General features: G+C 38.3%; 1 protein-coding gene across 1 annotated transcript in view; it reads right to left on the bottom strand.

Moving 5' to 3' along the window:
• The window catches only part of LOC144654978 (uncharacterized), an 18,074-nt gene extending 16,526 nt beyond the window's left edge, over positions 1-1,548 (bottom strand). The window contains exons 1-2 of the mRNA XM_078515206.1: positions 1,478-1,548; positions 457-463 (exon numbers count right to left, since the gene is read on the bottom strand). Of these exons, the coding sequence (XP_078371332.1) occupies positions 457-463; positions 1,478-1,548 (78 nt within the window). The remainder of the gene's footprint in view (positions 1-456; positions 464-1,477) is intronic.
• Between the last annotated feature and the right edge of the window lie 14,131 nt (positions 1,549-15,679).

The following is a 15,679-nucleotide window of genomic DNA, read 5'->3' as shown; positions in this document are numbered from 1 at the left end:
CAGTCACTGACTGAGAAATCCAGGCAGGCAGTCAAAGATGGGGGTCGGCCGATTTGCTTCTTACTAACACCATAAATAGGTTAGGTGGATTTATGAATACATATACTAAACTTGGCTCCTCAATCGTTTTTGTATAGGAGATATGAGGTCCACTATTTATCACCCCCATCAGGGCCTAGATTTACCAGTAAATTTGACCCAAATTTGAAAACCACTATAAACTACAAAATTAAACGAACGGAATTTTTATTTTCTGTGTGGCATAAACAGATATAGAACTACTTGTAAAAATCCAGAAATGTACGAAATAAGCACAGGTAAGTCTACACCGTTCACGTTTTGAACACCTACTTTTTACATTTTCGAATGAGCAAGATTTTGCCCATTTTCGAGTTCCCGTAGAACACACAACTATAACTTCAGAAATCATTGAATACCACAGATAAGTGCTCTTACCTTTCCTCTATCATAAACAGCAATAATCTTTTTGGGCCATTGAAACAGCAAGATTTTAGAGCACCTCAATGTAGTTCATGTAGGCGATATCGTCTTCAACAACACACGAAGCAACCAATGTGTTTTTAAACCACTCCTCGAGTCCACTTTGAGTTTTTCCGAGGTTAAATAAATGCAATTGACTGAATTTCTTCCGAAATATATCTCAACCCGTCGATAATTCATTAAACAGTGAAGAAAACGTGGAAAACACGAAAATAACAGAGCGACGCCATTTTGAATTTGACAACTCGCAGGGGCCTGGAATTCAGCTTTTCCCAAGGAGGGTAGGGTGGGTGATTGTTTCAACAGGTGTATCACAGGTGGGTTAGAGGGGCTAGCATTGGGCCGAATCAATGTTTATGCTATTTACAAAGGTAGTAGCTTGTTTATTTAGTTTTATACTATGACAGCAATTAAAAAATATATTTTAATAAAATAATAAAATTACGAACGAGTTTGAATAAAGTATATGTTGCCTTTTTGTTTTTTGTTTTTTTTCTGTCCATCACTCCATCCCTCTGCTCTGCAGATTCTCCAGTGCCAATTATATTTTTTTACAGCTACTTATTTTATATTGATAAAGCCGGTTAAATAAATATATATATTTATATTTAACTGCAGACAGTACTGTTTCGGCCTTTATATATAGCGTGTACATTTTTTTTATGCATATATCAACGAGTCATACAGGCACCAGGTTTTGCGATGTTATCTACATAGCCGGCTTGAAATATAATGTACGATGGAAAATGAGTTGCTCATTCTCAAATGAAAACAGTGTGTGCGGTGCAACACCATACGCTCCAACCGAGCTTCATGTAATTCCTTTAGAAGCATGTAGCAAGGATTTAACCGAATATCTAACTAAATTGGGTGTCAGTGGAAGCCGTGGTGTTGGTACACAGATCACAGAGAGTGAAGTTATTCTCAATCGCGCTGGATTACATTCCCTGTCAAAGGAAGAGAGAGGAAGGATTACCGTGTGTCCAAAGCACCGATACGAACTGACAACACATTACCAAAAGTTGTCATCCAGTTGCTGTTACCCATCTCATAGAGGCGAAGCGAAAAAATTGAAAAATCCTCGTCGGGTAAACAAGCAGGTGTCAGAGGAAATCTATGAGGTGTATCATGTTTCAGTGCCAATCGGTTCCGGTAAGTACAACAGTACAATAAAATTATTATTTAGGCTGCATTCATTATGTATGCTACAGGGGGGGGCAGAGGATTTTTTTTTTCAGCGGCTCGTTTTTTTATATCCCCCCCAAGGTCCATACAAATTTTCATAATCCCCCCATGCAATCAGCCGAAAAATGAATACCCCCCCTCCTCCCTCACAAGAAATACAAAATAAATATCTGTATAATAGTACACTACCTTATTATAGGAATATAACGAAGCATTTTAACAACGCGAACAAAATTTACGCGTTACAATAAAATTAACGCAAATTCAAGAAAGGTTCTGGTTAAATCCTTATAGTAAAAAAGTTAACATCAATAAAATTAATTCAAATTTTTGAAATTCGCCTTAATAACAAGTATCGTTAATTTCCTATAATAAGGTATATATGTTTGAGATTTCAAGAGACATGTTTAATAACAACATCGAGAGAGTTTTGACAGTTTATGTCATACCTATGCCAGCCAGTCTAAGTAGCACAAATTAGGTATAGATAGCCTGCCAGCTCGTGTATGAGTACTACCAGGAGTATTGACTGTCACTCTCGTCGACAAAAGCATCAACCTCATCATCATCATCACTCTCACTATCACACTCATCCACGGATTCATCTCTGCTGTTGCCATCCTCTTCATCCTAATTTTCCGGCGTTCAGCATCATTCCTCTCAAGTGCGACATGTGCCATTATTCTCCTTATCTTATAATTTTTCTTCCCAAGGAGAGAAAGTTTATGACGGTCTAAATATTTGTTAAGTTCTTCGACGTATAGCTTGTTCATATTTTCAAACGTGGACGTGATAGTTTTTCAGTCATATTGTTCATATCCTTTCATTGAACATTTAAGTGCACATTTGTTGTTCAATTTCATAAAACTGTGCACTGAATTACATTGTTTTCTTTTGCATTCATTGATTCAATAAAGTTACACTGCTTAGACTGAGGTTGCATTAAATGTTTCCATTTTTGATGTTTTACTTTCTATGCTGTATCGAAACATTACATCTACAGGCCAGGCACACTACTTGAAAACTTCAAATAGCTACTATAGTCTCTCATAATAATAGAGGTACCCTTGTTGCTTACAATCCTTGAAAGAATTAAGCTGCTGTATTTATCTTTTTTTTTTTTTCACTAGCTAGACAGAAGCTAGACAGAATCTTACAAAAAATAAGCATCCCCCCAGTAGATATTTAACAATTTTCATATCCCCCCTTTTTTTGCTCTAAAAATTTGAGAACCCCCCCTAAAATCCTCTGCCCCCCCCTGTAGGATACATAATGAATGCAGCCTTAGTACAGCTTTTCACATGTTGGATTTTTCATGAAAGATTCACAAGAGAAATAATGAATACTATTATTATATTCGTGCTAATTATTTCATTCTTTTAGTATGTTTCCATATTTAGCTGTTTATCAGTTTGAAAATCTTTGCTAATTACAGTGTGGAAAGTGTAGCATTCCAATTGAAACCAACACGTTTAGCTTGCCGTCGTGTTTTTCAGAAAACCTTATCAATACCTTTACATCTTTCTTGTTTCAGCCCTATGTAACACATGCCGAAAAGGCCATTCAAAAAGTGATGAAGAGACCAAGGTGAATATTTTGAATTAAAATGACATCGCTAATTCCCCTGAATAATATATAAAGTTTGATAGCACTCGGCAATATAAATAGATTTTGCCAAACATAAAAGCGAAGCTCCTCGGCTATCCACTTAGCCTTTAACTGAATTAATTTGTGGTCAGGGTGGGTTTTGCTGCTTCCCTCCCTCAGTCAGATTAGAGGAGTGGGTAATTATTCCCCTTTTAGTAACACAAGCCTCCAGGTTTCTTCTTCGCCAACAGAAGCAAAAAATGCTGTGTCAATGTGCGCATGTCTTACATTTTTTCTTAAGCTTGGTAAGTAACATCTAGAGTTGTTTGGGAGGTCTCGTCGACAATGACTCTTACACTACTAATATTTTAGTTGCTGGCGATCGAAAATGCCACGCCTTTCACACCTAATCCTTTATAATTCTTCACTTGCAAAAAACAGCAGAGTATTTATGGATAAGAGTGCATTCGATGCCGAACTGCACGCGTAAATAGTTAAAATAATCTGAATATTACATTGCTATTCGTTTCTTTCAGGGTAAAGTGGAGAACGATGAAAATGAAGGCAGTGCTCTAAGGAAGAATGAGTTTTCAATAAAGGTTAATGGTAGTTTCATCTCTACTGATTAAGACTTTAAAGAGTAAATAAGGAAATGAATTAAATCGAGCGTCTTGTCCCCGGGGGAATGGGGGTACTTCCTGTTAAGACCTATACGGCGAGGCTCCGCCCGAAGGTCTGAAAGGGTAGGGAAATCTGACGTTAAGGCATTAAAATTTGACTTTTATAAAATATTTCGAACTGACGCAACTGGCTGTATCATTTTAATTTACTAAGCGCTGTATGAAAATGACACGAAAACTCCCGGTTTTTATTATATGTCATGTCATGTAGGTATATAGAACGGGTACATTTTTCAATAAAAGGTTTACGAAAGAGGTGCCTTTTCTTTCAAAACGGTATATAAAAGGGTAAGAGGTTGGATTTCAGGGCGCGGTGCCTCCCCGTATAAAACGTTTTCTAGTTTTGTAGTTTAGTATAGAAGTTTCATATCAACTGATTTAGACTTTGAAGACTAAATAAGGAAAAGAATAAAATCGAGCGTTCAGTCCCCGGGGGAATGGGGGTACTTCCTGTTAAGACCTATACGGCGAGACTCCGCCTGAAAAGTCTGAAAGGGTAGGGAAATCTGACGTTTAGGCATTAAAATTTGCCTTTTATAAAATATTTCGAACATACGCAACTGGCTGTATTTACTATGCGCTATATGAAAATGACACGAAAACTCCCTGTTTTAATTATATGTCATGTCATGTAGGTATATAGAACGGGTACATTTTTTCAATAAAAAGGTTTACGAAAGAGGTGCCTTTCCTTTCAAAATGTTATATAAATAAAATAAAAAATAAAAAAAAAATGGGAATTTACAGTGGGATCTTTCACTAGGTGGCTCTTCTTGATCCCACTGATTCCAGATCGAATTGGAATTTGGAAGTGTTGGTTTTTGTGAAGGGAGGAAAACCGGAGAACCCGGAGAAAAACCCTCGGAGCAAGGACGAGAACCAACAACAAACTCAACCCACATATGGTACCGGGCCGGAATCGAACCCGGGCCACATTGGTGGGAGGCGAGTGCTCTCACCACTGCGCCACCCTTGCTCCCCGCTAGGGTAAGGGGTTGGATTTCAGGGCGTGGTGCCTCCCCGTATAAAACGTTTTCTAGTAACGCGCGCCGCGCACACTGTTTATACTTTCTATTGAATATTACATTTTTTTATTCGTGTCTATCCATGGTAAAGAAGAGAACGCTAGAAATGAAGGCAGTACAGTGAAGAAAGACGAGACTCCGGTAAAGGTATATAGTGTGTTCGACTCAAATGATTTGGACTTTGAAGAGAACATTAACTTGTCATTTCCTAACCCCTCCGAGTTTGAATACACATTGGACAGTACTGTTGCCGACAATGAAGGAGACGATGAAGATGTCAGTTTTTGGATCGATGAAGAACAGCGTCAGCATGAAAGACGCGCAGTCTTAAATGAAGCAGTAGGAAATATATCAGATGGAAGGGTTAGTCCGATAGCATCGACACTCAATTCGAATTGGGAAAGTATATCAAGTACACAAAAAGCCTACTATTTGCGGAAAGTCCGACAAGTTCTCAGTGCTGTTTTGACAACCATTGCACCAGATCAAGAAGAGAAAGTATTTGATGCACTGAAGTATTCTTCAGACCGGGAAGAAAACGGCAAATATGACGACAGAAAAGAAGTAAGCAAAGTCGAACTGTCAATTTTGCTGGGGGTATATAATGAAGCGGAAAGTCGTCAAACTCGATTGCAAATTCTGTCGATGTTTGCTAAGCATTTTTCAAAGAAGGAGCTCAGAGAGATGATTCCTGGTCTAAGTAATTGGCAAATAGATCAAGCCCGCAGCCATGCTACTGAAAAAGGACCAGGTCAACCAGTGGTACCAGTACCTATTAAAAGGACACGCCTTGATCCAGCCAAAACAAGCCACTTCGTCAATTTTATTGCAAGACCAAACTTTTTACAGGACGTAGCGTACGGAACTAAGGTGCTGAAGCTTGACTCTGGTGAGAAAATCACCATTCCAAATGTGATAAGAACAATGGTTCCCTCAAGAATAATCAAGCAATACATTGCTTATTGTCAAGAAACAGTGTTTGAGCCAGCCAGCGAAAGAACACTATATAGGATCATCGAAGTGTGTGCTGCGTCAACGCAGAAGTCGCTACAGGGATTAGATTATTTCTTAACGGAAGGGGCACAAGCATTCGAAATTCTCCATAGTGTAGTTACCACACTTGAAGAAGGTGGTGCCTCCCCGATATGGGGAAAAGAGGCGAAGGGTATCTTGAAAGAAGCCAAGCGCTACCTCAAAACGGACTTTAAGAGCCACGTCGGACCCGATGAAAGATGTGCAGACCACTGCACTAGGTACAGTCTTAGCGATCCTCAAAACGACGTCTTCGCCCATCAATGTGATCACACTCATGATACATCTTGTATCTCATGCTGTCAACTAGATGAAGTTTTATCTGACATCACAAACAAGATCAATTCTCCAAACCTGACTCTTACCGACCTACAGCAAAGTCAAGTCAAGTTTGATATGGCTCATGCCGTGCATGAAATCGGTAGTTGGAAAGCCCATATGCTTCGCACTGTTAACCAAGAGCAAGCCAAGGAAGACGCTCTTGGTGCACTCAACGATAAAAGCGTTCTCGTAACGATGGACTGGGCAATGAAATATCTGCCCCAGCGATATAGAGAGCAAATGAGTGACTTTTACGGAAAACGAGGCAAGAGCTGGCATGTTGCTTGTGTTATACTCAAATCTGATGATAACGAATACAACGTGGAAACAGTTGTGCACATATTTGACAGCTGCACACAGGATTGGTTTTCCGTGGCATCCATTCTAGAGCACCTTCTTGTTTCAGTCAAACAAGCGCACCCTGATGTAGAGACGGCTTATCTAAAATCTGACAATGCTGGATGTTACCATAACGCCTCGCTGCTTCTTTCGCTAAAGTCCATTGGAGAGAGGACAGGCATCAGCATTCGAAGGTATGACTTCTCAGATCCACAGTCAGGGAAGGACGTATGTGATAGAAAGATCGCGCCAATGAAAGGTCACATACAAAGATGGGTAAACGAAAAGCACGATGTTGTCACAGCAGCTGACATGAAAGAGGCTTTGGAATCGTACGGTGGTGTACGTGGGTGTAGGAACGCAGTTGCTGAAGTGGATTTAGCAAAGGCGGCTAAAACGATGGAATGGAAAGGAATTAGCGCTCTGTTCAGTTTTGAGTTTCTTGTCTCCGGGATAAGGGCTTGGAAAGCTTATGCTGTGGGGGAAGGTCAGATGTTTCTATACGATGAATTGGGTCTATCCCTCCAAGGTCCGACAGATCTCTGTATTGTCATGCCACTTACGTCTCTAACGCCATTGTCAAAGCCAGGACTTATGGTAAAAAAGCAGCCTTCTAACAGTTTCCAAGACATTTTTGTGTGCGAAGAGGAAGGTTGCGTGGCCACATTTCAGACACAGGCGGATCTTTATGCACACATGGATACTGGGCGGCATATAAGGGTAACTGAGAGGGAGACTGTTTACGACTTGGCACGGAAAGAGTGGGCAGAAAAGGTCACAGGAATACAGTCGTCCCACGTCGCCAGAGAGGCAGTGCACCTACGAGCAAGTACCCACGTAACAACAACAAAAGAACCACTCCAGGGTTGGGCTTTGAAAGCCCAACGAAAGGGTCAGAGAGCAACCGAAGGCGTTAAGACGTTTCTGGTGGAAAAGTTCAATAGAGGGGTCGAAACAGGTAATAAGTTCACAACTAGGTATGTCTAGTTAGCAATTAACAGTAACGAGTGATCTTTGCAGCGATCTCGAGTAGCTGAAGCGATTACTTCATTCCGGGCTTAAAAGGAAGAAAGTTCCATGACTTATAGAGTAGTTCAAATCGCCTCGCACATTTCTTGTCAAGGGGCAGTTTTTTTTATTAACCATGAAATAACCGAGACTTTTTTTTTCTTCTTCTTTTTTTTTTTTTTTTTTTTTTTGATTTGATTTTTTTGATTTTCATTACCCGCAAAATTATGTTGTAATACCTTATCTAATTATTAAATGCCTAAAATAATTTGGTGAATTATCCCTTACCGGCTCCTAAACCCCCTAATTATCCTGCTTTTCCTATCTTTTCAACACTATTTAAAAGTTTGTTTTCAAGTGAAAGAAAGATCAATTGCTTTTTGACGTTTTGTCAGCTGCTCACACTCACTGAAGGCCGACGACTTTACAATACTACCGTGACCTTCTTATTATCACACTGTAAATGACTGTGTTTGTACTATGTCATTACGATATGTTTTATTTGATATAGGGAACAAAGAAGATCCAACAAAGGTGGCAAAAGAAATGAGAATCGCAAGGGACGGTGATGGCAAACTTCGCTTTGCTCCAGAAGAATGGCGAACTGCCAAACAAATAAGCAGTTATTTCTCAAGACTGGCAGCAGCGCAGCGTCAGAATAAAGCACCCACCGCGCTAATTGAAGAAGCTGAAAATATCGATGAGAATGATCTTGAAGCCTGGGAGGCAGAGAAACATCTGCAAGAATTGCAGACAGCAGTGTACGAAGAGGTCGACCTGCGACATCCAATCGAATATAAAGGTCAGGATATCTGTGGTCTAGTTAAACGTGGCATGTTAAAGTCAAAGTTTAAGATTGCATAGTTAAAAGAACTTTGTGACCTCTATGGAATAGAGATTGATGGGTCCATTGCCCGAAAGGACTCCTATGTGAGACCAATCGAACATCTCGTAAAAACCTGCAGTTGTTCCAAGGAATGACTTTCTCTAACGTTACTGATCAGTAAATAAAATGGACGGTCGAAGACCACCTTCTTCGAGCGCATGCGTTTAATATCAACAACATGAAAAATTGAAAATGGAGCAGAACGGCAGTGCTTTTTATCGTGTACATAAAAGATCAAGCAGTCAAAGCAAATTAAAAGTGATGATTTTTTTTTTTTTTGGGGGGGGGGGGGGTACTTTTCTTGCAATACTTTATTTTTATGCGATTTACTCATAAACAGATGAGCTGAGGTGGAAAACCAATTTAAACAAACTAAACTAATTTTAATTAATACTGAACGGAATGTCCCAACCTTTTGGGATATATATACGATATAAATTGCTTGATTAGGTCTGATAAAGAGCACGTTTTGACTGTAGAATTATTTAAGGTCATTGCCCTGTATTGCATTGCGCATCCTTACTGCGCAGAATTTTACGCGTATTTAGTGCGCGCGCGCGCGCGCGAACATCAACAAAATGGCGGCTTTTTTGTATGTGGCTTGGTCCGCGAGAGAAGTAAATTGTCACTTTTTCCTAAACGAGTGTGGTGACCTATCAATTTTTTCTCATAGTTTTGGTGTAGCGATCAAATTTTTTTTTGTAAAATGAAAACAGATCAATTCATGTGTTTAAAAAATAAATTATCGCTAAAAAAGTGTACTTTGCCAGTACTCGCAGAGGAATTATAAAGGAATTATATGGAATATACATGGTCTTCCTGCTCCTAAACGAATCTGGTGACCCCCCTTTTTTATTTCAAAATTTAAGTTCCCTCAAAGTAATAAACCAGTAGGCGAAGTTTGGTTAAAAAATTGTGTTTAGTTCTATTTCAGGGCAATGACCTTAAGCTTCAGTCAGTCAAAGTTAAATTCTAATTATTAAATTTGCGCCGGTAAAAACGTAGCATAATTGTCGATTGCCCTTACTTCATGCTTGTTCATTTACTTTGACTGCAGTCTACGAAAAGATCGATCAAAGTATTTATGTAGGAGCAGTTAACTACATGAAAGCAATCTAAAAGGGCGGAATTACGGTAATAAGCTTTGTTTGTTCTTCAGTTTTGTACGGCGGGGTTATTGGGTATGCAACTGTTGTTATTACAAGCATTATCGTAAGGAAGTTAACGTAAAATAATAATAAAAAATACATTTTTGTATTGTATTGCATTGTGAAACGCTTGTTGAAGGTATTTACAATAAAAATGTCACCCACCCTACCCTCCTGGAGAAAAGCTGGATTCCAGGCCCCTGGGAGTTGTCAAATTCAAAATGGCGTCGCTCTGTTATTTTCGTGTTTTTCACGTTTTCTTCACTGTTTAACGAATAATCGACGGGTTGAGATATATTTCGGAAGGAATTCAGTCAATTGCACTTATTTAACCTCGGAAAAACTCAAAGTGGACTCGAGGAGTGGTTTAAAAACACATTGGTTGCTTCGTGTGTTGTTGAAGACGATATCGCCTACATGAACTACATTGAGGTGTTCTAAAATCTTGCTGTTTCAATGGCCCAAAAAGATTATTGCTGTTTATGATAGAGGAAAGGTAAGAGCACTTATCTGTGGTATCCAATGATTTCTGCAGTTATAGTTGTGTGTTCTACGGGAACTCGAAAATGGGCAAAATCTTGCTCATTCGAAAATGTAAAAAGTAGGTGTTCAAAACGTGAACGGTGTAGACTTACCTGTAATTATTTTGTACATTTCTGGATTTTTACAAGTAGTTCTATATCTGTTTATGCCACACAGAAAATAAAAATTCCGTTCGTTTAATTTTGTAGTTTATAGTGGTTTTCAAATTTGGGTCAAATTTACTGGTAAATCTAGGCCCTGATGGGGGTGATAAATAGTGGACCTCATATCTCCTATACAAAAACGATTGTGGAGCCAAGTTTAGTATATTTATTCATAAGTCCACCTAACCTATTTATGGTGTTAGTATGAAGCAAATTGGCCGACCCCCATCTTTCGGTTTTTTGTAAAATTGCCTGGTTTTCTCAGTCAATGACTGTTAAGAACAGCTCCTCAGTGTCCCTTTTTAAACATAAACTTAAAACTTTCCTTTTTAAAAAAGCATTGTTATGACTTTTTAGCAACATTTTTTATCAGTCTAAGATCTTAAGCATTTTTTTGTAACCTTTTAACTATTTTTATATTTATTTTTTTAAATAGTGTTTTTAATATTTTTAACGTTACTTCTGTAAAGCGCTTTTGAACTTTAAGATATTGGCACTATATAAATATTATTATTATTATTATTATTATTATTATTATTATTATTATTATTAAATCTGGTGTAAAGTCAGTTATCCAACTTTAAACCATTAATTAAATGTTGTTAGAGGTGTTTAAACCAACCTTTACGCTACCGTTTGTAATAAGATTTAAAGTTGGTGTAAAGAAGTCTCTTTATCTACCTTTATACCTGAGTGTAAAGCTGGGATAAAGGTCAGCTTTAAAAACAATGAAAAGTCAGCGTATAGCTGAATAAATTCCAAATTCATTCCAGCTTTATTTGAGCTTTACACCACGGTTAAGTTATGTTTTCATGCTGTAAGTAGGACTGAGGAAGAGGTTGTGTGGGCCGTGGCTAGGAGTGAAGGGTACAATCAGGTTGTTGATATGCCAGACGAGAGGGCAAGCGGGGACCCATCCTACTTGCAGATTCTGCTTCAGACAGAGAAATTGAACAGAGTGCTGGAAGTGACCACGAAGTATATAAACCGGCTGCCGAGGGAGGTCGACAGTCAGAGAATGCTCAAGCTTGTAACAGGAATATAATGGGGGAGAGAGCAGAGAAGATGAAGACGAGGTCGAAGAAGAACAGCGACAAGGACAAAGACCGGCACGCATAAGGAAGACCCCCAAATCGTTATGGGAAATGGATTCTAAATAGTTTACAGCAGATAAAGGACCGCTTAAAGATGTTGGAACAGAGGCAGAACAAAAAGCGGATAAAGAAACTGAAATCAAAATTGCTGAAGAAGCCTAGAACATTGCGAGAACATTGAGAGTACTCAAACTGTTTCAGAACTTTGTTAAGAGACTTAATTAACGGATTGACTTTATTTTGTTTAAGTACACGGAATGATCGTGAATCTGGAGAATCCTTCTTTCTAGTAAAAGGGATAGTGTAATGGGAGACTTTTTGCATGATACACATAGTGTAAGGATCGGATCAAAAGCACATGGTAGAGAGAACGATTTGACTTCGGTGTGTGTTGTTTGTTACTCGGCTATGCAATTAAAATAGCTACAACGACTTCAGAACTGTCTATACCTTTGAGCTTCCTGTATGACGTTTATTACATTTTTTAAATCTAGGAAAGTGTTTTACAAGTTGTGTTGTATTTCGATTAAGTTACTTTTGGAATCCGTCATAGAAGCCTTTCTTCTCGCTTGCATCACGTGAAAAGGGACGGTTGGATTCTCTCTTGGCTTTGAGGCCGCAGTTTTTATAACAAGCGGCCAATTGCCCAGAACAGCTATTGGCACATGTTTGGTCTGAACAGCCTAGGCGACAAAAGTAGGATTTAGCATAGCAATCATCTTCACAGTTCGGTGCAGAGATGGAATACGCAGTTTGCGACAGGAAAACAATCAGAGCAATGAAAACTGCAACTTTAAAGTTCGCCATCTGCAAATAAAGGTGCGACAATTAGTTTGAATTACTGGCTTCACCAAGAAAGTCGAGTGGGAAGGCGAGGATTTAACGAGTCTGATAAAAGGTTTATACTTTCAAATTTCAAGGGAAGATTATAACAAAGAGAGGTTACAGGTTACAGCTTAGAGGAAGAAGAATTTAAATTAAAGAAGAGCAGGTCATGGTGCCTATTTGCAAACAATTCTCTTCAATTTACTTGCGGAGTCAAACCAAAAACACCAAAACATCTAAGACTAGAATCCTTTTTCATTCATTTTCGAGTGTCTTCATCAGCAACTTTTCCGCTCTGGCGGACATGATGAACATTATATCTTTCTCATATTTTTACAAGCATGTTTTCTTTCCCAAATTTTAAATTTTCACGTTTTTGTTGAAAATTTTGACATTCTTGTTAGAACATTTGAGCATGTTTCGTCAGTTTGAGCCTTTAGTTCACGTCCAGAAGTGAGATCAAGGACGTTGATCCGTCAACTTATTGAGGATATCCTCATGTTGACACGTCTATTTACCTTATTTTAACTTGAATTAGCTCAACCAAGTGACCGACTATTACGCAAACTTCCAATCTGATTAGCTACGCAAGGGCGGTTTAATTTTCGATAGACTTCCATGGGAGCGCCGCAAGTTAAATCACCATAAATCAATTTCAATGTGGCGTTGTTTTTAGCCTCCCGCGCAGTCCTTTTTAGGGGCAATCGATCGTCCTTAAAATAAATAAGTGCGCTAGAATGCGCATTTATGCGAAAAAGCATACAGACAAAAGGCCATGATTTTTTTATAAACTGCGGCTAAAATAAAAAAAAAAATCTTGTGCCATCTATATAATTCAGTTATTTCAGGTACAAGATAACGCTAGATAAACATTCCCGAGTTGTATTGAAAGACTTTTTTAATCTATTAGTAACTTAAGTAAGCCGCAGCTTTCATACAAAAGAAGTTAAAATAAGACGAAATGACTTTAAAGAGCCAGACAGTTGAGAATATGCATAAAACACTTCAAAGCATGCTCGCGAAAGCCAGAGTTGAAGATGATCCAAAGGGCTGGGATGAACAACTAGATTACTGCATGATGGCCTTCAGAAGTTGTGTCCACTCCTCCGCGAAACATACACTTTTTGAGCTAATGTTTGGAAGGGAGATAAGGATACCCCTGGATGTAATGATGGGCAGTGGGCCCTTTTGCAATGAAAGCAGTTATTCTAAATTTGAAGCGGACCTTCAAGGAAGCCTAGAAGCTGCATACCGTGATGTGAGCCAAAATCTCAAAGGAGCTCAGCGTGAGCTTATTATATGACACGCGCATATTTTCTATTGACTTTTTCAGTTAAGTTAACTTTTAGTAATTCATTTTTGATGGTTCAAAATACACGGTTATGCTTTTACCTTTGTTTTAAAAATATCGCTGAGAACGCCTGGCCGTCAAGTTGTTGCACTTATATGAGTTTGGTAAGGTAAATAGCCGGAGAAGTTTGTTTCTTGAAAAAAAAATCCTATGGTTTAAAATTTCTACTTTCTAACGCGCTTGAAAGATTCAGACAACGATTCCCAGATTTCCTACCATCTTAGAAGTCGGGCGCTCAAGACTTTAACTTTACCATTTTCCGATCTACATAGCGCACACAAATGTGTGCTCAGAGATAGTTGGAAATCTAGCAGAGAACTATGTTTTTCTCTTGAGTAATGCTTCTTTGTTTGGTTTTTCCTTCTTATAATAGTTGTTTAATGACCAACCTATTTTTTAACATTCGCGCTCTTTGTACTATAGTCCGAAGATGGTTTAGAGTAACAACGAAATTTTAATGCGATAAAAGTCTTCCATTTTGTTGTCTGCAATATAGAAATTCAACATGAACATTTTTTGTCATACCGTATTTTCTCGATTAGTTGTCGGCTTTCCAAGGTAGAGTTGTTATTAATCCCCTCAAGCATTTTTGTGAGGAATTTTAATGGAAATATACATGTCTTCAAAAATAATGTATCGCCGGGTCCACTTGGTCAAGTTTACAAAAAAAATTCTGGGGCGTTTAATCAAGAAATACGTGTTGCTAGTATTAGTTAGTACATTCAGTACTGGGTGCAAGATTCGCCAACATATAGAAAGACCACAAGGAACTTAACATTTTTCAGGTGTGTTTAAGCTGATGCTCCTTTTTGTTGTTGTTAGAAACTGACAGATAGTTGTCGAATAAAAGATCAAATAACTTTGCCAAATCGTGTGCTAGAAACCAGTATTCCAAAACTTCAGTTTCCTCATTTCCAATTACCTATAAACATTTACTCACAAAAGCTGAAAACAAATATTACTTTTTAAAACCTACCGTTTTTCCAGTTTGATCAAGAAGAAAAATTTCACTCCACAACTTTGTTGTAACAAGAAGTGCCTTTCACGGACTGTAGTCTCTTTTTATAATCTGCTGAAATTAATTTATGCAAACAAGCCCCATTTCCTAGCTGACAGTGGCAACCAGCTGCCCAGAAACGCAACTTAAACATTTTATTTATACAAGAAAATGCTTTTTGCCTTAGTTAAACATCAATTACTGCATTCAACCACGTCTTATCTATGCGGCACGTGCATGGACTTTTATTTACCCTCATACTCAAGTTCGTCCTCCGCTGAATGGAAGACTTCCATTTTCCTTAGCTGGACGCCCATGCGAAATGTATTTAAACGAACATATTCCCTTTTCAATTTTAACAGATTGTTTGGGTAACATAAATGAATGACCATTTACAGTGCGACGCGCCTTAAAGTGGCCACCTAGCAAACTTTTTTACAAGTGTGGCACTAAGACAAACAAGGCAGGCTGATTTATTGCATTTGCCTAAAGTACGGACAGAAGCCGCGAAAAAATATTTTTATTACTCCGGTTGCCAAATTTATAACTCTTATCAAAATAATATGTAATTTTTAAATTTTTCGATTTTATACAAATGTAACATAGTTTTAGGTAATATCTTAGTATCTCTTATATATTTTAATCTTTTTAACTTCCATTTTAGGTACATTGTAAGACCCTTAGCGACTTTTTAATTTTTAGCTGACGAAGCTGACGAAGTAACCCCTATTTAAATAAAGGCTTCTTCGTAATATTATTATTTGTTTCACGAACACGCCTCCTTGCAAAGTTAAATACGATCAAATAGAAACTTGTTACATCATGTATACTTATCGACAAGACGCAGTGAAAAAAACGCAAAATATTGCAAGATGACACTTGTAAAAATGTTTGTTGGGTGGCCACGGTAAGGCGCGTCGCACTGTAAAGCTTCTTCCAGCTGTTTCGTTTTTTAAGTTGTCTTTTCGTAATGTGTTATGTTAATTCAAGCCATGCACTCACGCACTTAACGAT

Source organism: Oculina patagonica, chromosome 5 (assembly GCF_052425735.1).
Source record: "Oculina patagonica isolate OP01 chromosome 5, crgOcupat, whole genome shotgun sequence".
NCBI classification, from domain to species: Eukaryota; Metazoa; Cnidaria; class Anthozoa; order Scleractinia; family Oculinidae; genus Oculina; species Oculina patagonica.
Note: the sequence above shows the minus strand (reverse complement) of the source record. Positions and strands in the feature narration are given on the sequence as shown.